General features: G+C 47.7%; 1 protein-coding gene across 1 annotated transcript in view; it reads right to left on the bottom strand.

Annotated features, from left to right (window-relative positions):
• Positions 1-25,181, bottom strand: part of PEX3 (peroxisomal biogenesis factor 3) — a 101,563-nt gene that overhangs the window by 40,739 nt on the left and 35,643 nt on the right. Inside the window, exons 6-9 of the mRNA XM_075339802.1 lie at positions 20,702-20,826; positions 16,426-16,492; positions 15,012-15,066; positions 2,359-2,527 (exon numbers count right to left, since the gene is read on the bottom strand). Coding sequence (XP_075195917.1) covers positions 2,359-2,527; positions 15,012-15,066; positions 16,426-16,492; positions 20,702-20,826 — 416 coding nt within the window. The remainder of the gene's footprint in view (positions 1-2,358; positions 2,528-15,011; positions 15,067-16,425; positions 16,493-20,701; positions 20,827-25,181) is intronic.

Here is a 25,181-nt window from a genome sequence, read left to right as displayed (position 1 = left end):
TTAAAAGAGACCGCATGGTCAGTGGTAGTGGATGGGGGATCCTCCACATGCAGAGTTTGGTTGATTGCTGCTATAAGAAAGTCTATTGCAGTTTGATCATCTGGGGGTGATGAAACCAAGGAATCCTCCTGGTACAAACAGCATTCTCCCTCCTCCAGTTCTTCAGAAGCTGTGGAGCGCGTGGGAGAGCCTGCCCTGTGTGCTCCCAAGGGAGTGCTGGAGACACCCGGCCGTGTGCTCTTTTCCTGATCCCTGCAACTGGTGAAGCATGTGCCCGGATTACCTCAGAAGGATTCTCCATAGGGGTATCCTCAGGCTGCGTTCCGTCCAGGGGCCCAGAAGGGTGTGGAGGACGCCTTTGCATAGCCAGAACCAGGTTCTGTGACAGTTTTTCCATGGATTGGGACAGAAACTGTGCCCATTCCAGTGGGCTGGGAGCCCTAGGCTCTGGGCTGACTGTTACGGTGGTGGTGGCGGGGGGGTCTTAAGGGGCTATAGGGGCACAGGACTCAGAGAGAAGAGGTGTGTTTACGTGGTAGCTCAGCGTGGCAGACAGTGCAGGCCCGCGGGGGGCGGGGCTTAGCGCTAAAAGAGCACCAAGAAGAAGTCAGTGTGCCCCCCCTGCTGTTGGTAGCAAAAAACGGCGGGAAGGGAGCTTCTGTGACATCTCCCTCCAGTCAGCACACAGCTTGTCACCATGGATTATCTCTGCCGGCTTTAATGCAATCAGAGCAGGCAGCTAAAGCAAATAAACAAAGCAAACAAACAGTGTGAGTTCCTGAGCTCTGGGTCCTTCCCCGCCACCAGTAAATTATCTGTGCAGGATTCTCTGCAAACAGCGAGAGACTCCCCTCCCCCCCCCCCCACCCCTCCTGGGGCTCTCCTCCTTGCAATCAGCAAGGGACTTTCTCATAATAAAATACTGTGAATTCAGTAGTCCTGGGAGCCTTCCCTGCTCCTTGTTTTCTCGCTTTGTCTGGGAAACCAGTCAGGGGGGATCTCACATTAACACTGTTCAGTCCAGGCAGTGGAAATAGAGTCAGCCTGCTGTGTCCGGCCACACAGGTGCAATGTTCATCTCAGAGCCTGCAAAGAGGGGCTGAGGAATTGTGCCTCTGCCCTGGGCTCTGGAAAATCGGTGTCTGTGGGACCCGTCGTCCAGTAAAAGGCAGCCCAGGATCCAGCGTCACAGGAGGGGATACGTGGAGGCAGCACTCCGTGTTCCCGCCCGTTTATGGTATTGGGAGATCAGTCCCAAAAGGAAACCGTCGCCCTCAAAAAATAACAAAACCTTGAAAGATGTGCCTCCTACAGACACTAAGCAAAAACTGAGGTTGCTGGCCCGGCCAGGGGGTGTATACTGCAGAGGAGGAGCTATGCTTTTGCATCTACTTAGTGTCCTCCTATGGATAGGCAGCATAACACCCATACTCCTGTGTCCCCCAATGAGGCGTCAGAGAAAATATATTTTTTGATTGACTCGCCATATCCAAGACCCGTAACGTCCTCATTTTTCGGTCGATGCAGCTGGGTGAGGACTTATTTTTTGCGGTCCGAGACAACATTTTTATTGATCCATTTTGGAATAGATATGACATTTTGCTACAGCATTTTTTGTGGTATTGTAATGACCCCCAAAAATTATTTTTTTTTTTTTTGTATTTTTGAATTAGTTTTTAAGAAATTTATTCTCCCTTCTTCAACAACACATGGTTCCTTACTTGCGTTCATTACTCAATCAGCCAGCAATTTTCATGCAAGACAATACCCCGTCATACAGCAAAACGGGTACAGTAATTCCTTGAAACAAAAAGCATTCAAACAATGAAATGGCCACCCCGAGTCCTGATCTAAACCCAATAGAAAACCTCTGGAAAATCCTTGGTGACAAAGTTATGGCCAAGAAACCCACAATAGTCAAAGAACTGTGAAATAAACTGAAAGAAGAGTGAATCAAAATCAAACTAGAGCAGTGGGAGAGACTAGTGATGTCCTGTGGCCACAGATGTGCTGAAGTCATTCAAAGCAAAGGCCTGTACACTTCCTACTGATCGGTGACTGTTGATACCTTCAGAAAATGTAGTTATAATCTTTGTGCTACCGTCATTGTTATTCTCTAATTATGATCATCACGTCTTGGGCAAAATAAAGGTTTTATGTTGATAAACTTTGGGTCTTTAGTAAAACACTGCTCTAGTGGCATGGTGTACCTCTTACAAAAAAAAAAAAGCTTCAAATGTACGATGTAGATTACATTATTTCTGAAAAAAAGAAAGTGATATTATACATTGATCTCTAATTTTGATCACTAGGGTATACTACGCTCTACTGAATGCATTATTTGTATAGAGTAATTACCTGAGAAGTCAGTGGGTTCTCTTCATCTGGCATCATGAAACCACATAACAGGGACTTGTTCTGGGACTCCTCCAGATCTGAGGTCTTATTACAATCTTCCACCAATCTACGAATTTCTTTCATATGTTGCTCCAATTCAATAAGAGAAAGAGACTGCTTTAGAGATAGACTGGTAAGAGAATACATAGGATTACAAACTCATTCTGATTTGGGGAGGATGACATTTCCATACTATTACACACTTATTTTCAGCATTATTAGCAGCCACAAACATCAGTTGCTTTCCATAGTATATTTCACAATGTGTCACATTTTGTCCATGCAACTTTACTGCCATTTCTCAAAGCCCTATAGGGAAGTCATTGGGAAAATTTTGAAGAAAAATCCCACCAATTATATATATATATATATGTATATAAAAATATATAGACATACACACACACACACACACACACACAGTACAGACCAAATGTTTGGACACACCTTCTCATCTCTAGAGCAAATGTTAAGAGGAGACTTTGTGCAGCAGGCAGCAGGCCTTCATGGTAAAATATCTGCTAGGAAACCACTGCTAAGGACAGTCAACAAGCAGAAGAGACTTCTTTGGGCTAAAGAACAGAAGGAATGGACATTAGACCAGTGGAAATCTGTGCTTTGCTCTGATGAGTCCAAATTTGAGATCTTTGGAATTCAACCACCGTGTCTTTGTAGAAAAGGTTAACGGATGGACTCTACATGGGTGGTTCTCACTGTGAAGCATGGAGGAGGAGGTGTGATGGTGTGGGGGTGCTTTGCTGGTGACACTGTTGGGGATTTATTCAAAATTGAAGGCATACTGAACCAGCATGGCTACCACAGCATCTTGCAGCGGCGTGCTATTCCATCCGGTTTGCGTTTAGTTGGACCATCATTTATTTTTCAACAGGTCAATGATCCCAAACACACCTCCAGGCTGTGTAAGGGCTATTTGACTAAGAAGGAGAGTGATGGGATGCTACGCCAGATGACCTGGTCTCCACAGTCAACAGACCTGAACCCAGTCGAGATGGTTTGGGGTGAGCTGGACCGCAGCTTGAAGGCAAAAGGGCCAACAAGTGCTAAGCATCTCTGGGAACTCCTTCAAGACTGTTGGAAAACCATTTCCGGTGACTACCTCTTGAAGCTCATCAAGAGAATGCCAAGAGTGTGCAAAGCAGTAATCAAAGCAAAAGGTGGCTACTTTGAAGAACCCAGAATATAAGACATATTTTCAGTTGTTTCACACTTTAAGTATTTCATTCCACATGTTTTAATTCATAGTTTTGATGCCTTCAATGTGAATCTACAATTTTCAGAGTCATGAAAATAAAGAAAACTCTTTGAATGAGAAGTTGTGTCCAAACGTTTGGTCTGTACTAAAATATATTATATATATATATATATATATATATATATATATATATATATATTATATATATATATATATATATATATATATATACACACACTTGCCTATTGAAGTGCACATCTTGTGAGTGTATGTTCGGCCAAATGTGCCACAAAAATAATTGTAAATAAACAGGCAGAACTTGAAGCATCTTGAGATGGACACTGTGAATATCTAAAGTTGTCAGAAATTTTAGCATTTCGATAAAGATGGAAATTCCTGCGTATAATAACAGAAATGTGGATGAAAACGTGTGTTTCATTTTTTTCCTCCACTGTATGGAGATACAAGTGTTACAACTTCTTCCATCAAGTCTCTGAACGTTTCATTTCTTTCAGTTCTGTGGGCTTGTACCCAATCATAAAAAGGCAGCATCACAGCAAAAATGTAAAATTCAAGGCAAAACCTGCAGCAAAAATCCCTTCATTATGTTTCCTATAAACGGCCCATTCACATCAATAAAAAAAAACAACCATGCCTAAAGCGTACATTGCATGTATTATTCTGAGTGCTTAAAGGGAACCTGTCAGTACAATTTTTCAATGTCCAGTAAACACATGGCCATAATGGCACTCGTAATACAGATTAAAGTGATACCTTTGGTGAAGAAATCCACTCTGTGATTCTTCTTTAATGACCATTTGAAGTTTCCTGCTAATTAGATTTCAGTGCACAGAAGCCAGACACAGGGACATCTCCTCCCTGTCTGTGATTCCCCGGTCCCTCCCGCTACCTCTAGTGTTTGAAAGACAGGCAACTGATGCCATCATTTCCGTGGGCGGCGCATGTGCAGAATAATTTCCAAAATAGTACACAATAAAATGGCGCTGTGTGTGCCGCATGTGCAGAATGAGATCATGACTCAATGAAAGTTTAGAGTAACCCATAGAGCCGTTTGCTTGCAGACTGACTGGAAAATCCATCTGTGCATGTGCCGCCAATGGTAATGACAATAGGAAATGCTGATTAAGGAATCAAAAAGCGGATTTATTCACCAAAGGTATCAAATTAATCTGTATATTAGCACCATCTATCTATATATATAATTGCCTTATTCTGTCTGTCTGTCTGTCTGTCATGCTTCAAAATTGTGTCCTTCCGGTGACATTGTGTCCTTACGGTGACACAAAGCTGATTGGCCGCTGGGCTCGCCATGGCCCCGCCCCCCCACACCGATTGGCCGCTCGCCCAGGCTGCGCCCCCACACGGATTGGCCAGCCGCTCGCCCAGGCTCCGCCCCCCCACAGATTGGCCTCTCGCCCCGGCACCCTGCAGGCATTGGCAACTCGGCCACGCCACGCCCCGCCCCCCTCACGCAATGGACATTAGCTCTGCCACCCCCCCCCGCGCATTCCCCGAACTGACATGAGCTCCCAGGTGAGTACTGTACAACACCCCCCCCCCCCCCCCCCAACGGGAGCCCACATCAGCGTACGCCGCCAACCCAGCCGACACTTACCCTCGCATTGCTGGCCTTGCCGCCGTATGCTGGTGTGGGCTCCCGTGCGAGTGGGGGACGTGATGCGCTGGTAACCATGCTAGTCGGATGGAGCACGTTTGGGAGTGCGCAGCATGGCGGATGGAGCACGTTTGGGAGTGCGCAGCATGGCGGATGGAGCACGTTTGGGAGTGCGCAGCATGGCGGATGGACCACGTTTGGGAGTGCGCAGGATGGGAGATGGAGCACGATGGGGGGTGCGCGGCATAGGGGATGGAGCACGTTTGGGAGTGCGCAGCATGGCGGATGGAGCACGTTTGGGAGTGCGCAGCATGGGGGATGCAGCACGATGGGGAGTGCGGAGTATGGCGGATGTAGCACGTTTGGGAGTGCGCAGCATGGCGGATGGACCACGTTTGGGAGTGCGCAGCATGGCGGATGCAGCACGTTTGGGAGTGCGCAGCATGGGAGATGGAGCACGATGGGGAGTGCGCTGCATGGGGGATGGAGCACGATGGGGAGTGCGGAGTATGGCGGATGGAGCACAATGGGGAGTGCGCAGCATGGCGGATGGAGCACGTTTGGGAGTGCGCAGCATGGGAGATGGAGCACGATGGGGAGTGCGCAGCATGGCGGATGGAGCACGTTTGGGAGTGCGCAGCATGGCGGATGCAGCACGTTTGGGAGTGCGCTGCATGGGGGATGGAGCACGATAGGGTGTGCGCAGCATGGCGGATGGAGCACGTTTGAGAGTGCGCAGCATGGCGGATGGAGCACGTTTGGGAGTGCGCAGCATGGGGGATGGAGCACGATGGGGAGTGCGCAGCATGGGGGATGGAGCACGATGGGGAGTGCGCAGCATGGCGGATGGAGCACGTTTGGGAGTGCGCAGCATGGGGGATGGAGCACGATGGGGAGTGCGCTGCATGGCGGATGGAGCACGATGGGGAGTGCGGAGTATGGCGGATGGAGCACGTTTGGGAGTGCGCAGCATGGCGGATAGAGCACGTTTGGAAATGCGCAGCATGGCGGATGGAGCACGTTTGGGAGTGCGCAGCATGGGGGATGGAGCACGATGGGGAGTGCGCAGCATGGCGGATGGAGCACGTTTGGGAGTGCGCAGCATGGGGGATGGAGCACGATGGGGAGTGCGCAGCATGGCGGATGGAGCACGTTTGGGAGTGCGCAGCATGGGGGATGGAGCACGATGGGGAGTGCGCTGCATGGCGGATGGAGCACGTTTACGAGTGCGCAGGATGGGAGATGGAGCACGATGGGGGGTGCACAGCATAGGGGATGGAGCACGATGGGGAGTGCGCTGCATGGGGGATGGAGCACGATGGGAAGTGCACACCTCCCCCCAACACACACACGCGCGCGCACTGCACAACACACCACACACACACACTGGGAACCACAAACAACTGCCCTACACAGACACCCACACACAGACAACGCTGCACACACAAATATACGCACATACCGCACAACACACACATTGCACAAAACATACCTCCCCCCAAAACACACCACACACACACAAACCGCGCAACACACACACAACGCTACAGCCACACAGCGCTCCACAAACAACGCAACCACACAAACAACACCGCTCTCACCCCCCGCCACACCCAGACAACACCCAGAACATGTACAGCGCCCTACACAAACACTTGGTAACTACACACAACAACATCTATATATATATTTATATATATATATAAGAGAATTTTGTTAACTTACCGTAAATTCTTTTTCTTATAGTTCCGACATGGGAGACCCAAACCATGGGTGTATAGCTTCTGCCTCCGGAGGACACACAAAGTACTACACTCAAACGTGTAGCTCCTCCCTCCGGCTATATACACCCCCTGGATGACAATCTACCCAGTTCAGTGCAAAAGCTGAAGGAGGACATCCACCCATAAGTAGAGATAGAGTAAAACTCGGCAAAACCAGAACTCTGTCTACTAACAACAGCCGGTGAAACACACGGAACAAAAAACTGCCAACAGGCAACAGGGAGGGTGCTGGGTCTCCCATGTCGGAACTATAAGAAAAAGAATTTACGGTAAGTAAACAAAATTCTCTTTTTCTTTATCGTTCCTTATGGGAGACCCAAACCATGGGACGTTCCAAAGCAGTCCATGGGTGGGAAATAAACCAAACTGAGAAGTAGGCAAAACCTAACTTCACAAATGGGCGACAGCCGCCTGAAGAATGCGTCTGCCCAAGCTCGCATCTGCCGAAGCATGAGCATGCACTTGGTAGTGCTTCGAAAAAGTGTGCAGACTGGACCACGTGGCAGCCTGACAAACCTGCTGAGCCGTAGCCTGGTGCCTGAAAGCCCAGGAGGCACCGACAGCTCTGGTCGAGTGCGCCTTAATCCCTGGCGGAGGAGGCACCTGAGAACACTGGTAGGAATCGGTGATAGCCGACCTGATCCAACGAGCTAGGGTCGGTTTAGAAGCAGCAAGACCCTTGCGCTGACCAGTGGTTAGCACAAAAAGTGATGTGCACCGCCTAAAAACGGCGGTGCGTGACACATAGATTCGGAGCGCCCGCATCAAATCTAAGGAGTGCAACGCCTTCTCAAAACGATGCACAGGGGCCGGACATAGAGAAGGCAATGAAATGTCCTGGTTAAGGTGGAAAGGAGACACCACCTTAGGGAGAAAGTCCGGAGTCGGACGAAGAACCACCTTGTCTTGGTGAAACACCAAAAAGGGAGATTCCGAAGAGAGCGCAGCCAAATCAGAAACTCTCCTGAGAGAAGTTATGGCTACTAGAAAAACAACTTTCTGTGAAAGTCTAAACAAAGGAACCTCCCTGAGAGGCTCAAAGGGGGGTTTCTGTAAGGCCGTGAGGACCAGATTAAGGTCCCAGGGATCCAAGGGCCGCCGGTAAGGAGGAATGATGTGAGATGCGCCCTGCATGAAGGTGCGCACCTGAGCCAGTCGGGCGATACGCCGCTGGAACAATACCGACAAAGCCGACACCTGTCCCTTGAGGGAATTGAGGGATAGACCTAGCTGTAGACCGGACTGTAGAAAAGACAGGATGGTCGGCAAGGAGAACGGCCAAGGAGCGTGGTCGGAAGAGCGACACCAGGACAGGAAAATCCTCCAAGTCCTGTGGTAAATCTTGGCCGAGGAAGACTTCCGAGCCCGAGTCATGGTGGAGATGACCTCAGAGGGAATGCCTGAAGCCGTCAGGATCCAGGACTCAAGAGCCACGCCGTCAATCTGAGAGCCGCAGAATTTTGGCGGAAGAACGGACCTTGAGAGAGAAGGTCTGGGCGGTCCGGGAGATGCCACGGCACCTCTACGGACAGACGGAGCAGGTCTGGGTACCAAGCTCGCCTGGGCCAGTCCGGAGCAATGAGTATGACTCGACGGCCCTCCATTCTGATCTTGCGCAGAACCCTGGGCAAGAGCGCTAGAGGGGGAAACACATAGGCCAGACGGAACTGAGACCAATCTTGAACCAGTGCGTCTGCTGCGAAGGCTTGAGGATCGTGGGAGCGAGCCACGTAAACCGGAACCTTGTTGTTGTGCCGGGATGCCATTAGATCCACTTCCGGAGTGCCCCACTTGCGGCAGATTGATCTGAACACTGACGGATGCAGGGCCCACTCGCCGCCGTCCACGGTTTGACGGCTGAGATAATCGGCCTCCCAGTTTTCCACGCCTGGGATGTGAACTGCAGATATGGTGGACTTTGAGTCCTCCGTCCACTGGAGGATTCGTTGAACCTCCAACATCGCCAGACGGCTGTGAGTCCCGCCCTGGTGATTGATGTAGGCAACCGCTGTCGCGTTGTCCGACTGAACCCGAATGTGCCTGCCCGCCAACAGGTGGTGAAAGGCTAGGAGAGCTAGAAACACAGCTCTGATCTCCAGCACATTGATCGAGAGGGCTGATTCGGACGGAGTCCAAGTGCCCTGTGCTCGGTGATGGAGAAATACTGCTCCCCAACCGGAGAGGCTGGCATCCGTGGTGAGGATCACCCAGGACGGAGTCAGGAAGGAGCGTCCCTGTGACAGAGAGAGGGGCCGAAGCCACCACTGAAGGGAGCTCCTGGCCTGTGATGACAGAGTCACCGGCCTGTGCAAGGAAGAGATCCGCTTGTCCCAACAGCGGAGAATGTTCAGCTGCAGGGGACGCAGATGGAACTGGGCAAAGGGAACCGCTTCCATTGACGCCACCATCTGACCCAGCACCTGCATGAGGTGTCTGATGGAATGACGGCGGTGCCTCAGCAGAGAGCGCACCGCCAGACGAAGGGACTGCTGTTTGACTAAGGGCAACTTGACAAGTGCCGGCAGAGTCTCGAATTGCATCCCTAGGTACATAAGTACCTGGGTCGGGGTCAGAGTGGACTTGGGCAGGTTGACAAGCCACCCGAACTGAACTAGCGTGGCGAGAGTGAGAGAGACACTCCGCTGGCAGTCTACACTGGATGAGGCCTTGACTAGAAGGTCGTCCAGGTAAGGAATCACTGCCAACCCCTGGAGGTGCAGGACCGCAACCACTGCTGCCATGACCTTGGTGAACACTCGAGGGGCCGTGGCTAAGCCAAAGGGGAGAGCCACGAATTGGAAATGTTCCTCTCCGATTGCAAAGCGTAGCCAACGCTGGTGTGAGACCGCAATAGGCACATGCAGATAGGCATCTCTGATGTCGATGGATGCCAGAAAATCTCCTTGGGTCATTGAGGCAATGACCGATCTCAGAGATTCCATGCGAAAGTGCCGCACCTGAACATGCTTGTTGAGGGAGCTTGAGATCCAGGATGGGCCGGAAGGAACAGTCCTTCTTGGGGACTAGAAAGAGGTTTGAGTAGAAACCGCTGAACCGTTCCCGGGCGGGAACTGGAACAATTACCCCGTTGGCCTGCAGGGATGCCACGGCCTGAGAGAAGGCGGCGGCTTTGGAGCAGGGGGGTGTGGACAGAAAAAATCTGTTTGGCGGGCTGGAAGAAAATTCTATCCTGTAGCCGTGGGAGATGATATCCCGCACCCACTGATCGGCGACGTGTTGAAACCACACGTCGCCAAAGTGGGAGAGCCTGCCACCGACCAAGGACGTTGCTGGCGCAGCCAGATAGTCAAGAGGAGGCTGCCTTAGTGGCAGCGGCTCCTCCGGTCTTTTGAGGACGCGGCTTTGCGCGCCAGTTTGATTTACGATCCTTGGCTGCGGTAGTGGACAAGGTCGAGGGCTTAGAGGATGACCAGTTAGAGGAACGAAAGGAACGAAACCTCGATTGGATCCTGCCCTGGACAGGTTTCCTGGCTTTAATTTGTGGCAAGGAAGTACTCTGCCCGCCAGTAGCTTCCTTAATTATGTCATCCAGCTGTTCCCCAAACAGCCGGGACCCAGCAAAAGGGAGACTCGCAAGGTACTTCTTAGAGGAAGCGTCTGCTTTCCACTCTCGAAGCCACAAGATCCTGCGGATCGCGAGGGAGTTAGCGGAGGCCACCGCCGTGCGGTGAGAAGCCTCCAGGATGGCAGACATGGCGTAGGATGCAAAAGCCGAAGCTTGAGAAGTTAAGGTATCCATCTCAGGAATAGAGTCCCTGGTAAGGGAATGTATCTCCTCCAGAGAGGCAGAGACTGCCTTAAGAGCCCACACTGCCGCAAAAGACGGGGAGAACGAGGCTCCTGCCGCCTCATATACAGACTTGGCCAAAAGGTCAACCTGGCGGTCAGTGGGATCCTTAAGAGAAGTGCCATCAGCCACAGCTACGACTGTGCGGGCTGAGATTCTGGACACCGGAGGGTCTACCTTTGGGGACTGGGCCCATTCCTTAACCACCTCTGGTGGAAAAGGAAAACGGTCATCTGAACTACGCTTCGGAAAACGTTTGTCAGGACAGGCCCTGGGCTTGGTAACAGTGGTCTGAAAGCTGGAGTGGTTAAAAAACATACTCCTAGCTTTCTTAGGTGAGGTAAACTGGTGCATCTCTACCAGAGAGGCTTGTTCCTCTGACTCTGGTGGGTTGAGGTTCAGTACGGAGTTAATGGACGCAATCAAGTCACTGACATCCGCATCACCCTCAGACAAGTCAATGGGGTACATAGAGGTAGCGTCTGAGCCCACAGTAAACGAATCCTCCTCGCCCTGTACCTCGGCACGTGAATCAGAGCCGTGGGAAGAGGAAGGAGAAGGGTCCCTGCGTCTCCGTTTAGGGGGACGGGGTCCTAGGACATGCTCTGAGAGCTCTGCAGAGCTAGGAGCAGCCGAAGCACCCTGAGAAGGGGGCTGATGCATGGTCAGCAGTGTCCGGGACAGCTGCCCCATGGAGTCGGCAAAAGACTGGGAAATAGCTTGTGAAAAGGATGCTACCCAAGCTGGGGGTTCAGCCACCGGGGCCGGAGCAGCCGGAGGGACCCCTGAGGAGGCTCCAGGCTGAGACACAACCATATTAGCACAGGCATCACAATGTGGGTATGTGCTTGGCTCTGGCAGAATGAGCTTACATGCAGTGCATATAGCGTACATGTTTGCAGCCTTGCTCCGGGTGACAGACATGCTGCTGAGGTGGAAGCTCTGCAGCAAGAAAACACTCCTGTAGAATGTCCTGAGAGTGTAATAAAAAGCCCACAACCAGAGGTTGTGGCTTACCAGACCGCTCTCTGTGTGCCCTCCGGATTCCACAGCTCAAAGCCCAAGTGAAGCGTCAGCCCTCCTAAACAGCAGCAGCTGCAGCATCCAGCGCCGTCCAGTGTAAGAACGCTGAGAAAATGGCGCTGGAAGGAGGAGGGGGGCGGGTATTAGGCCAAGAGCGGGAAAACGGAGGGCCAGGGAGAGATGCAGGGATAGATACAGGGGAGGGAACATCTCCCCAGAGAGGAGTGCCCTCCCCTCTGCTGGCCGAGCGGTGGGCGGCGCCACGCTATGCCTCCTGTATGCATGACATGCAGAGAAGCCGAAACCGAAACTAGGCCCAAACTGAAGCCGGGGCCTAGATTTTAAAATGCGGCCGACGAGCAGGCACCTTCGTCGCGGTTCTCAGGGGAAACCCCCAGAACCGGCCGGAATTTACAGTAACGATAAAACACATACTGTCCCCCTAAAAAAAGTACCCGGGACCCCTGAAAAACGTCTCAATACTTAGCTTTTGAGACGCAGGGCCAGTCTCTGAGGAGGGGTGAATGCTCCTTCCAGCAGGAACCAGACAGGGCTGCGGATGGAGACCGGTCTCCTGCAAGCAGAGAGGACCGTGACGGCTCCCACTTCAAACCAGAGCCTCTCAGAGGATGTGAAGGAGCACGGCATGTGAAGGCTCCAGCCTTGTAAAGTCAACCTTAACAGCACCGCCGACAGAGTGGGGTGTGAAGGGACATGCCGGGAGTCCAGACTGGACCCGCTTTTCTTCCAAATCTTGAAAATCAAAATAAAAATGAAAAAATATCAGAGAATGCAAGTGTGTGTACCTCCTGAAAACACAAAGCATTAAACTGGGTAGATTGTCATCCAGGGGGTGTATATAGCCGGAGGGAGGAGCTACACGTTTGAGTGTAGTACTTTGTGTGTCCTCCGGAGGCAGAAGCTATACACCCATGGTTTGGGTCTCCCATAAGGAACGATAAAGAAATATATATAACAAAAATCATACATGAACTACACAATACGTAAATTCTAGAATACCCGATGCGTAGAATCGGGCCACCTTCTAGTTATTTAATAACAAGTGTAAAAACAAAATTTTCTATGAGCTCAAATGTGCTACGTTTACCATAGAGATGAAATAGAACTGTAAAATAACATGCCATACACAACAAAAAATGTCTGTTGCCAAGAAAGTCCTTGTATAGTTTTATTAAATCTTCTTTCCAGTTCCTTGTCCACATACCCCTAAGATTGCCCACTGGTGTACAAATCCTCTGCAAAAAAATTGCATGATACAAAAATTGCACTGCACAGGGATTGCAAATGACACTAATCCTCAGAGCATTATAAGGATCCACAAACACATGATGAGGGTAGTATGCAGGGTGTAGGGATTATTCTCAAAGTCAAATATAAAGGACAAAGGGCAGGCTGCTCATCTACAATGCCCTTCTTCATACTGAAGCCATGCAATAACTAACCAATCCCAGTGACTGCTGTGACGGGACCCCTGTGATTGGCACTGAGTGATAACTGGCTGCTGCTCTTAGCCCAGTGTTCAGCCATTCCTGTAAATCGCTCCCACACATGACATGAATGGAAAATGAGGATACAGGCACAGTGTAGGTTTTCATAAATTAACCTTCATGATTTGACATCATGTATGACAGAGAATCACAGAAATAGCAAGTTTTAAACATTGAAGCTTAACCAATTAAGCACCAGGCTATTTTTTACTTTTGGGCTTTTTTGTTTCTCTTTATTCCCAGAGCCAAAACTTTTTTTTTAATTTTTCAATCAATATAGCCATGTGAAGGCTTTTTATTTGTGGGAGAAGTTGTACTTCTGAATAACACCATTTATTTTATCGTGTGATGCAATGATAAGCGTGTAAAAAAAATTCCAAGTGCAGTGAAATAGAAAAAAAGTGAAATTTTGCAATTTTTTTTTTTACAGCAATCATTTTACCATAAAACTGACATGACAGTATGATTCTTCAGGTCAGTACAATTATGTAGATACCAAAGATGTATGTAGTGTTTTTGCTTTATTTAAGTGATTTAAAATAAATAAATCAGAAATTTAAAATGATAAAAAAAAAAAATAAAAAAAATCTTGCTAGTGTCTCAACTTTCTGAGAGCTGTAACATTTAACATTTTTGGTATCTGGGCTGTGTGAGGCCTTGTTTTTTATGCCCCACGTGGATCTTTTTATTGATAATATTTTGGGGTATATACCATGTTTTGATCACCTGTTATTACATTGTCATTACTGTTGCGGCAGCCTAAAAACTTCATTTCTGGCGTACTGTTTTTTTTCCTCGTTTACCGATCAGATTAATTTATTTTATATTTTGATAGATTGGAGATTTCTTAGAGCGGTGAGACCAAATATGTGTATTATTTACAATGGGGTGATTTAACCTTTTTTTCTAGTTCCCAGTTCCCTTAGGGGACTTGAAGCTGTGATCGTCTGATTGCTTATGCCATACAGGGCAGTGCATTACCACTGCTCTGTACAGCAGAAATGATCCTCCTCTATAAACGCCAGCTCGCAGCCAGCCAGAGGAGGATCGTCATGACAGACCCAGGGGTCATTAGCTGACTCCTGGGTGTCATGACAAACCTTTGGCATCCTGCAATCACATCACGGGAGAGCCGATGGGAGCGGAAAAAGATGACCCCCCCCCTTCCGCTGGCGTGTGTTAATTCTACGGGCGGATAGAGGTACATGTCGGCTGATCAGATCAGCTGATAGGTGCAGGAAAAAGACATGCCCTATGACAACCCCCCCCCTCCAAAACACAGATCAACTCTGTCTTGCTTTTGATAAAGACAGTGTCAACACAGCGAGTCGTCCAGTTATGTAGCCTATTATACTCTATGGGGAGGAGGTGAAGAGTCAGGAAACAAGCCGCAGGAGACACAGAAAGATTGTGATGAACTTTATAACAAACCCTTTACTTCACCCCAGAGCTGGATTAACATCTACACTACTCAGTACTATTATGTAATTTCCTCCATGCTGCCAGATATAATCTTACTACTCATGTACACACAGAACAACTTATCCTGAAAAATTACTTAATAGAATTACCCTTTAAAAAGTGAGAGAGAGAGAGAGAGAGAGAGTGAGAGAGAGAACACGTCTATGAAACATTATTAGATTACCTGCCGAGTACTTTCTGGACTGCCTTCTTCACAAGTGTTATCAGCTCAGTAAGTCCTGAGGTAAAACAAATGACAGACTAAGTCTCCTGAACACCGCAGTCTCCGATATTACTGACAGCGAGTAACAGGCTTTAGATCAGTTAGTCCAAGTGCAGTAAAAACATACCGTATTTTTAGGACTATAAGACGCACTTTTTTCCACCAAATGTTGGGGGAAAGTTGGGGGTGCGTCTTACGGTCAGACTATAGGGCTGCGGCCGGGAATGAGGGTGCTGCGGTGGAGCGGGTTATCAGGGGCACGAGCAGGCTGTAGCAGCCTGCTGTGACCACGTGGGCCCGCTCATTACATATGCACGCCCATCCTCCCGCCCATTTCTCAGCGCAGAAGCCGACACTGACAGGTAGGCGGGAGGACGAGCGGGGACGCGCGCATAGTAAAGAGCCGGTCCGCATGATCACCCCTGGCAATTACAGCCTGGAGTGATCATGTGCGGCTGTATTCACTGCCCCCCGCGCGTCATCATCAGCGCGGGTTGCAGTGAATCAGTGTACTCACCCGTCCCCGTGTGTGGAGCCGTCTCCCTGCAGCACGCGATGTCTTCCTGTCTGTGCCGGTCAGATGATCTGTGCTGATCAGCTGATCGGCACAGGCAGGAAGACATCGTGATGCTGCAGGGGAACGGCTCCACACACACAGGACAGCGGCGCAGAGAGGAAGATGATCGGTGCTGCAGGGAGTGAGGAACAGGTGAGTATAAACGTTTATTTTTTTTTCTCTGTGCTATAGAATACAGGCCATATACCAGGATGGTATATGAGCACGATGGGGGCATATAGCAGGATGGGAGTATATGAGCAGGATGGATGGGGGTTATATGAACAGGATGGGGGTATATGAACAGGATGGGGGTATATGAACAGGATGGATTGGGGAATATGAACAGGATGGATTGGGGAATATGAACAGGATGGATTGGGGAATATGAACAGGATGGGGGTATATGAACAGGATGGATGGGGGAATATGAGCAGGATGGGGGTATATGAACAGGATGGGGGTATATGAGCAGGATGGGGGAATATGAGCAGGATGGGGGAATATGAGCAGGATGGGGGAATATGAGCAGGATGGGGGAATATGAGCAGGATGGGGGTATATGAGCAGAATGGGGGTTTATAGCAAGATCATATACAAGGCAGGAGGATCATTACCACTCTGGGGTACCTTAGTAGAGAATTTGGGGACATTACCCCCATAACAGTGTCAACAGCAGATCCTCACCCCATAACAGTGTGTCATGACCACATTTTTTTGCTTAAAGTTTTATTTTCCTATTTTCCTCCTCTAAAACCAGGGTGCGTCTTATAGTCCGGTGCGTCTTATAGTCCGCAAAATAGGGTAATTAAATCCTACCATCTCCGAGGAGGTGCTGAATGCTGGACAAATATTGTTGTTGTACCTCGGGGGATGCTTGCAGTGCCTGGGAAAAAAGGAGTAATTTATTAGACAAAATAAATGCTTTCAGAGGGATAATTTACAGAAAAAAAAACCCTCTACTGGTGCTTACATTGTAAAATATCATTTTGCTTAGGAGGAAACTGCTATTTTGAAGGGCAAAGGATTTGTCTTGGATCATAACAAAAATATTAAAAACAGATTTTCTACCCAAAATAAATGTCAACCCTGCACAATCTCTGCCTCCATATTTAATTGGCAGTTGATTATGAACCCCCTAAACAGAGAGAGTGGTGAAGAATATTATAACGATGATACGTCTTATGGCCACCGTACAATACAAACACTTACAGATTTGATTACTTCTGCAAATGTGAAGTGGTTTCCTATTGCAATTAGTGACACTGTATACCTGGGGGGTGATGGTCGTCCACTCCTCCCAGCTGTCAAAGGCAGAGTATGGCTGGATCTACTTTCCCTTTCTTTTTGTAGCCCCTAGCTCCAGGAGACATTGGTCTGTTAATATAGTGTCACATGTGATCAGCTAACTTTGTTGCCGGTAGATGGGCTTACACAATTTGAGCAACATGTGCAACAAATATTTGTTATCTGAGATCTAGGAACTTCTCCATTTACTAAACCTTAAAAACAACAGATCCATTGTCTCCCAATGGGAGATGGATATCAGTATCTAACTTCTAAATAAATTATAACATAGTCCTCAAAATGTATGGGACTGAAAAAAATACTTTGCACTTGTTAAAAATTAAAATTAATAAGATGGTAAAGACAGGCACATGCTGAAGAATGACAACCTGGATCCCACATATATATGGTGGAATTGTTCTGTTATACACTCAACCAAAGTATAAACACAATACCTTTGTTTTTGCTCCCATTTCTCATGAGCTGAACTGACTTTTTCTATGTACACCAAAGCCTTTTTCTCTCAAATATTGTTCAAATATTTGTCTAAATTTGTGTTAGGCCGGTTTCGGCGCACGCCAGTACAGTGTATACAATACAGTGGCAGCACAACAAGCTCCAGTCACATACTGTCATGTGACCGGGGCATGTGACCCGGAAATTACAGCGCTACCACTGTACTGTAAAAACTATACTGGCAAAAAGCCGGATGTGTGAAACCGGCTTTAGTGAGCACTTCTCCTTTGCTGAGATAATTCTTCCACCTCACAGTGTGGCATATCAAGATGCTCATTATTCAAGATGCTGATTATGAATAGCATGATTATTGCACAGGTGTGCCTTAGGCTGGCCATAATAAAAGGCCACTCTAAAATGTGCAGTTTTACAGTATTGTTGGGTCCAGAGGGTGAGGGGCAGAAAATCAGTCAATATATAGTGTGACAACCATTTGCCAGTGCATTCTGCCCTGTACAGAAAAATACAGGATTTATCAGTGAAGAGGACACCTCTCCATCATGCCAGATGCCATTGAATGTGAGCATTTTCCAAATCAAGTCTGTTACAATGACAAACTGTAGTAAGATGGAGATCCAAATTAGGTTACTGAGCAGATGAGCTTCCCTGAGATGGTTTCTCACAGTCTGTGCAGAAATTCTTTGCTTATGCAAACCGATTTTTGCAGTAGAGAAATGATCATTCAATTCATGGATAACAGCTCTGGTGGACATTCCTGTAGTCAGCATGCCAATTGCACACTCCATCAAAATCTGCAACATCTGTGGCATTGTGCAGTGTGATAAAACTGCACATTTTAGAGTGGTCTTTTATTGTGGCCAGCCTAAAGGTGGTGTCACACACAGCGACGACGATAACAACATCGCTGCTAAGTCGCCATTTTCTGTGACGTAGCAACGACCTCAACAGCGACGTCACTGTGTGTGACACATAACGATCATACCCCTGCTGCGAAATCGCTGCTCGCTCTTGAATATTCCAGGTCATTTTTTGATCGCTGCTATCCCGCTACGCCACATGCATCCTTGTGTTTGACACCGCAGCAGCGACGGTCGTGACGACGCTGAAGGCAGTGACATAGGACTGAAGGCAGGACAAGGCCGTGTTTTTGCGGTGTATTTTACAACGCCCCCATGACTCCGATTGGTGGTCATAACAGCATTCCGATTGGGTAACTTGCTGAAGGAGTTACAGTGATTTAATTCTTTAAGTTCCATTCTTTGTTCCACGTAGTAGAGTCTCTGTCTGGTGTCGCTAGTGTGTCGTTCTTTGTGTCTTCCTTTGTTTGGCATGGTCACCCAATCAGGCGCCACTGTAGCAATCACCAATCGGAACAGAGGGGCGTGAAAAGAGGCAACGCAAAACATGTCTAGGGGTAAACACCATGCCTCTATCAAGGTCTGAGTCGTCGCACAGCGACGCGTGACACGTCCCAATGACCGTCGAGGTCGCTATGATTGCTGCCGTCGCTGCTTAAAATTACATGTTTGACAGCTAACTAGCGATCATGTAAGGTCGCTGTTACGTCACAGGAAATGGTGACGTAACAGCGACGTCGTTGTCGTTGTGTTTGAACCCAGCTTAAGGAATACCTGTGTATAATCATGCTGTCTAATCAGCATCTTGATATGCCACATCTGTGATGTGAATGGATTATCACAGCAAAGTAGAAGTGACCACTAACAGATTTAGGCAAATTTATAAACAATATTTGAGAGAAAAAGGCCATTTGTGTACATAGAAAAAAATCTTAGAACTTTGAGTTCAGGTCATGAAAAATGGGAGCAAAAACAAAAGTGATGTGTTTATAATTTTATTCAGTATAGATAGGTCTAGTAACTCTGACCAAAACCTTTTCCCTTATTCAAAAAAATCTGCTAACCATCCCTTAGGCCCCTTTCAGATGTCCGTGTTTGATCAGGTACAAGCCACACGCATCGGTATGGTCATACATTTGTCATGCATGTGTCACACGTGTGACATCTGTGTTTGCACACGTGTAACATTGTGACACGTACCAGAGAAAACATAAGTCTTTGTAATAAAAAGATTTTCTATATTCACCTGTATTCAGCGCTGTTTTCTTCGGCTCTGCTGTCTCCTGCTTCTGATCCCTGCTCATTACATTAATTGATTATTCATCACACTGAGGACCTGGAAGCCGGAGCATCGTGGGGACAGCATTGCTGGTGACAGGTGAGTATCCAGCAAGCAGTGTATGTGTGCAGTTCCCAATGAACTCTGATGACATCCTGATGAAACCCCCGCTACAGCGGGTGTCACCATGGTGACTTCACGGGTTCATCAGAGTTCATTGGGAACTCGGATGACCTCCTGGATGTCACAGCACACACACTGCATGCTGGATACTAACCTGTCACCGGTGACGCTGTCCCTGGTGCTGTCTCCGGCGGTGCTGTCCCTGCGATGCTCCAGTTTCCAGGTCCTCCGTGCAGTGAATAATCAATGAATATAATTAGCGGGGGTCAGAAGCAGGAGACAGCAGACCTGAAGAAAATAGCGCTGGATACAGGTGAATATAGAAAATCCTTTTCTTTTAAAGACCTGTGTTTTCTGCGGTACGTGTCACACGGATCACATCAGTCTGCGATCTGTGTGACATCAGTGCTGCCGGAGAAAAAACAGACATGTCTCTGTGTGTGCGTGCGGGGCCACGAGGAGTCTCACGGTCCGTGTGAAAACACGGCCGTGTGAGTACCAGTATAGAATAACATGAGTATGCGTGTCATCCATGTTAAAAATGGATGTCACACGTACCTGAAACACGGATGTTTGAAAGGGGCCTTATAATGATCTTGCTCAAACTCAGACTACAAAATATCCCTAAAGCACTGAGGAAAAGTTTTCTACGGCTCTTATCTACAGCAAAATTATTTTCATAGTAAAACAAAAAATAAAAATGGAATAAAAAGTGATCAAAAGTAATATAAAAAAAATGATATCACTACAAACATCATCTCGTCCCGATCAGAAAGCAGCCTATCAACTTCAATTTTTTTCTTGTGCTGCCCCCTTACCTGGCCAAGTTTGAGACCCCCTAGGCTGGATAGCAGAAATGCAATTTATCTAGTCACTGTTGCACAGACCGTAGCGCTTACAGAGTGCAGTTTAATATTTTTGAGCTTGCTGACTAGTAGTTGGTGTACATGCCCAGTTAGTTACGTGGTAAAAACTCTTTTTGCTTTGTGTGTGCTAAATAAACAAAATAACACAAACAACTATAAAGAAAAAACATATCTAATTAAATAGACTGCATGTAGTTTTTACCTACATTGCCGTTCTTTGCCGCAGAAGAATTATCTAAGTAGATATATCCACCAATAATATTTAGCTGAATTCTCAGGAGCACAACAAGCATGCACGTACTGTACACTGCCACTATGCTTCTGGTAAAACCTGTGAATGACAGAGTACACCATGAAAACAGATTATTTCTACATCTACCCTCCTATACAATCTATAGAGACCTACAGTGTATATTCATGTCTGCTGGACGACTCACTTTCTTTCAGCATTATGTTTATATAGTCTAGTTACTTTCATAAGTACATTTTCAAGTGTATATAAAAAACCTCCCCAATGATCTGGTAAGCACGACATGCGTTGGTCACGCTGGTATTTATGAGGGCGCGTGCTTGAGTCAGAGGTGCCTGACTTATTGGGAGCCGCGTCTGAAGAGTTGTGTACTCCTTCATTCGACTTGCCATAAATCTTACTCCAGTAGGAAGTAATATGTCTGGCATAAAGGTGCTCCACAACTAGTCATGAATGGGGATAAGCTGTGGTATCACGCCCCCGTTCCTTCCCAGTAGTGATGTCAATTTTGATGAAGCTGGATAAAACTGGCATCAAATCCTAAAACTTGCAAAATTTTTGCTCAAATCCAACATTGCATATTTTCAGTATGCAATTTACACCAGAATTGTGACATAAATGCTATGATGAATCAGGGCCTTGGTTCTTGCAACCAGGGCTGTGGAGTCGGTAAGCCAAACCTTCGACTCCGACTCCGACTCCTCAAATTCTCTTGCACCGACTCCGACTCCGGCTCCGACTCCGACTGCGGCTCCGACTCCGACTCCTACATATATTGCTTATAGTTAGGTGAAAAATTTATTGTAGTACATGAATATGTGTATGTGAACATTAGACATTTAATAATTTTTATGATACAATAATCAAGATATTTGGATAGAACATAAAATATATTTATTGGATACAACTTTAGAACACAAAAAACTGTAATAAATTGTAAATATGTAATACACTATGTAATATACAGTAGATTACATATATATCTTGTGTGTATATACACTGTGTATATATATATAATATTACATATTTACAATTTATTAGTTTTTTGTGTTCTAAAGTTGTATCCAATAAATATTTTATGTTCTATCCAAATATCTTGATTATTGTATCATAAAAACAATTAAATGTCTGATGTTCACATTATACTACAATAAATTTTTCACTTAAATATAAGCATTATACTAAATGTTATTATTTAGTAAAATATTCAGCACATTCTGCATTGCACTCCTGTCCCCAATTTATTATATATTTTAGGAGTCGGAGTCGGTGCATTTTATACCGACTCCAACTCCGACTCCGACTCCACCAAAATGAGCTCCGACTCCGACTCCGACTCCACGACTCCGACTCCGACTCCACAGCCCTGCTTGCAACTGTGGTCACTATGTCCCCATGTGCTACATCAGCTGCAGTATAAAGCTTGGCAAAACTTTGCATATACTGCAGAGCTTGTTGCAGGAAAGGTGTGAATTTTTCACCCATTAAAGGGGTGGTTCACCCATTTTTTTTATTTACTGTAGGAGTTCTACTTACCTTTCTAGGCGTTTTCTCCATTGTCTTCTGTTTCCAGTTCTGGCACTGAGCGGCGCTATCCTGCACGCTCAGTGCCTGTCACATGACCCCCTGGAGCTGTGGCCGCCAGCATCCTCTGACGTCCCGGCATTTCCGGGCTCTCAAACAAGACGGGTACGTCAGAGGAGGCTGGCACCACTCAGATTGAGTGACAGGGCTGTGGGCGGTGACTACCGCACATCACAGCCCAGTATCGAGGGGATCATCTGCTCCTCCCAGCAGCAAGACACTGACAGGCATGTCACCACTGTGCTCTGCCATCTGTCCTGCTGCATGGGACCAACTGTCTGCACTCTGTCACCTGCACCACAAATCACAGAGTGGAGACAGTTGGTGACAGAGCACCTCTGCCCCCCCCGTTCTTTCCCCACTCTCTTCTTTCCCCCCACTCTTCTCCTCCTCCCCTCTTCCCCCTCTTCTCTGCCCCCCTCTTATCCCTCTCTCCTCTCCCCTCTCTTTTCCCTCGCTCTATTCCCCCCCTCGCTCTTTTCCTCCCCCCGCGCTCTCTTTCCCTCCCCCCTGCGCTCTCTTTCCCTCCCCCCCGCGCTCTCTTTTCCTCCCCCCCGCGCTCTCTTTTCCACCCCCCCACGCTCTCTTTACCTCCCCCCCGCGCTCTCTTTACCTCCCCCCCTCGCTCTCTTTTCCTCCCCCCCTCGCTCTCTTTTCCTCCCCCCCTCGCTCTCTTTTCCTCCCCCCCTCGCTCTCTTTTCCTCCCCCCCTCGCTCTCTCTCTTTTCCCTCGCTCTCTCCTGGCATGGTCAGTACAGAAATCTCTCCATCGTGGAGGGGTGAGAGGGAGTAATAAACATGGAGTCCCTACTGTGTCTGTGTATTTATTTCTAATAAAGTATTTTTCTCTGTGTGGTCTTTTTTTTTTTTTTTTTTTAATCCCTTTATTGGAGATTCTTAATGGCCAGGTCAAACTTGGCCTGACATTAAGAATCTCGGGCTTTATACCAGCTGGTAAAACATAGCTGGTATTAACACCTTATTACCCAGCGTGCCACCTGCCACCAGGGCCACTGGAAGAGTTGGATACAGCGCCAGAAGATGGCGCTTCTATGAAAGCGCCATTTTCTGGGGCGGCTGTGGACTGCAATTCGCAGCGGGGGCCCAGAAAGTTTGGGCACCCTTCATTGCGGATTCCAATCCCCAGCTGCCTAGTTGTACCTGGCTGGACTCAAAAATTCGGCGAAGCCCATGTCATTTTTTTTTTTAATTATTTCATGAAATTCATGAAATAAAAAAATAAAAAAAAAAGGGCTTCTCTATATTTTTGGTTTCCAGCCGGGTACAAATAGGCAGCTGGGGGTTGGGGGCAGCCCGTAGCTGCCTGCTGTACCTGGCTAGCATACAAAAATATGGCGAAGCCCACGTCATTTTTTTTAAAAAAGTTTTCAGGCAAAAACCTTTATAAAAAAAAAAAAATGCTTCCCTGGATTTCTATTGCCAGTGAAAGTAACACCAAGCAGCGGGGGTTAGCAGCCAGTAGCTGCTTGGGTTACCCTTAGCAATAGAAAATGCAGCGGGAGCCCACAAACAATGTGATTTTTTGTTTGTTTGGTTTTTTTTTTTAGTGAATTTTTAAAAAAAAAAAAATAAAAAAAATCGACATGGGCTTCGCCCATCGAGCATCAAAGCATTTTACTGCTCAATTCATCCCAAGTAATCAGATGACTCCAGTGTCGGCCGATTGCTTGTTCTGTGTCCCCCTGCATCCATTGCAGCGTGTACGGGCTGTGAGGTCAGCGGAGTTCAGTCCAGCACTGGAGTCAGCTGATCTGAACGCAGCTGAACTCCAGCCTGCACACGCTGCGATGGATGCAGGGGGACATAGAACAAGTAAGGTCTAAGCCACACGGCGAGAAACACAGTGCGAGTGGAGTGCGATAAAACATCGCATTCCACTCGGACCAATATTAGCCTGTGTGTTAGCGCACATGAGTGATTATTTTCTCCGCCCTAATTGGACCGAGAAAACAATCACAGCATGCTACAACTGTAATGCAAGACTCTCTCTTTTACCCATTCAAGTGTATGTGGTGAGAGAAAAATTGCACTGCACTTGCGGTACATCGGTGGACTACGGCGGAGGAGAGAGGGAGAGAAATCCCTCCCACCCCTCCTCAGTGCTGGCCCACCCCTCGAGTGGCGGACCGCCCCCCGCAGCTGAGGTCTGCTCGCACAGTCGGACCTCAGTCGCAGGGACACACGCATGACACTCAGCTCTGCTGTACTGAGCGTGAGCAGAGTGTAATGCGAGGGGATCGCAGTAATCCCTGTGTGGCCCCAGCCTGATCGGCCGACACTTGAGTCAGCTGATCTGAACTCAGCTGAACTCCTGTACACACAGCCCGCACACGGTCACATGTGATCGGCAGCAGGCAGCGACTGCTGTTAAGGCTACATTCACATGACCGTTCCGTTTTTGCGGGCCACAAAAAACGGTCCTTTTGTTTCACGGATGCATCCTAGTGGCATCCGTGTGACATCTGCGTGCCTTCCGGGTTTTTTTTGCGGACCGCAAAAAAAGGAAGCAGCAAGAAAGATAAATAGATGAGTAGATATAGAGATGGATAGATAGATATAGAGACAGAGGGATAGAGGGATGAATGAATGAATGAATGAATGAATGGATAGATAGATAAGAAATACATATATAATGTCTCACCCCCTGCATATTCTAAGCTGGCACCCTTTTGTGACTGTCATGTGGCACTAAGGTGCTTAGTCTTGTATTTAGCCAAGAAATAAATAAATAAAAAAAAAATGACATGCGGTCCCCCTATCTTTTGTAGCCAGCTAGGGTAAAGCAAACGGCTGCAGCCTGCAAACCACAGCTGGCAGCTTCACCTTGGCTGG

This window comes from Anomaloglossus baeobatrachus, chromosome 3, assembly GCF_048569485.1.
Source record: "Anomaloglossus baeobatrachus isolate aAnoBae1 chromosome 3, aAnoBae1.hap1, whole genome shotgun sequence".
NCBI classification, from domain to species: Eukaryota; Metazoa; Chordata; class Amphibia; order Anura; family Aromobatidae; genus Anomaloglossus; species Anomaloglossus baeobatrachus.
This window is presented reverse-complemented; position numbering and strand designations above follow the sequence as displayed.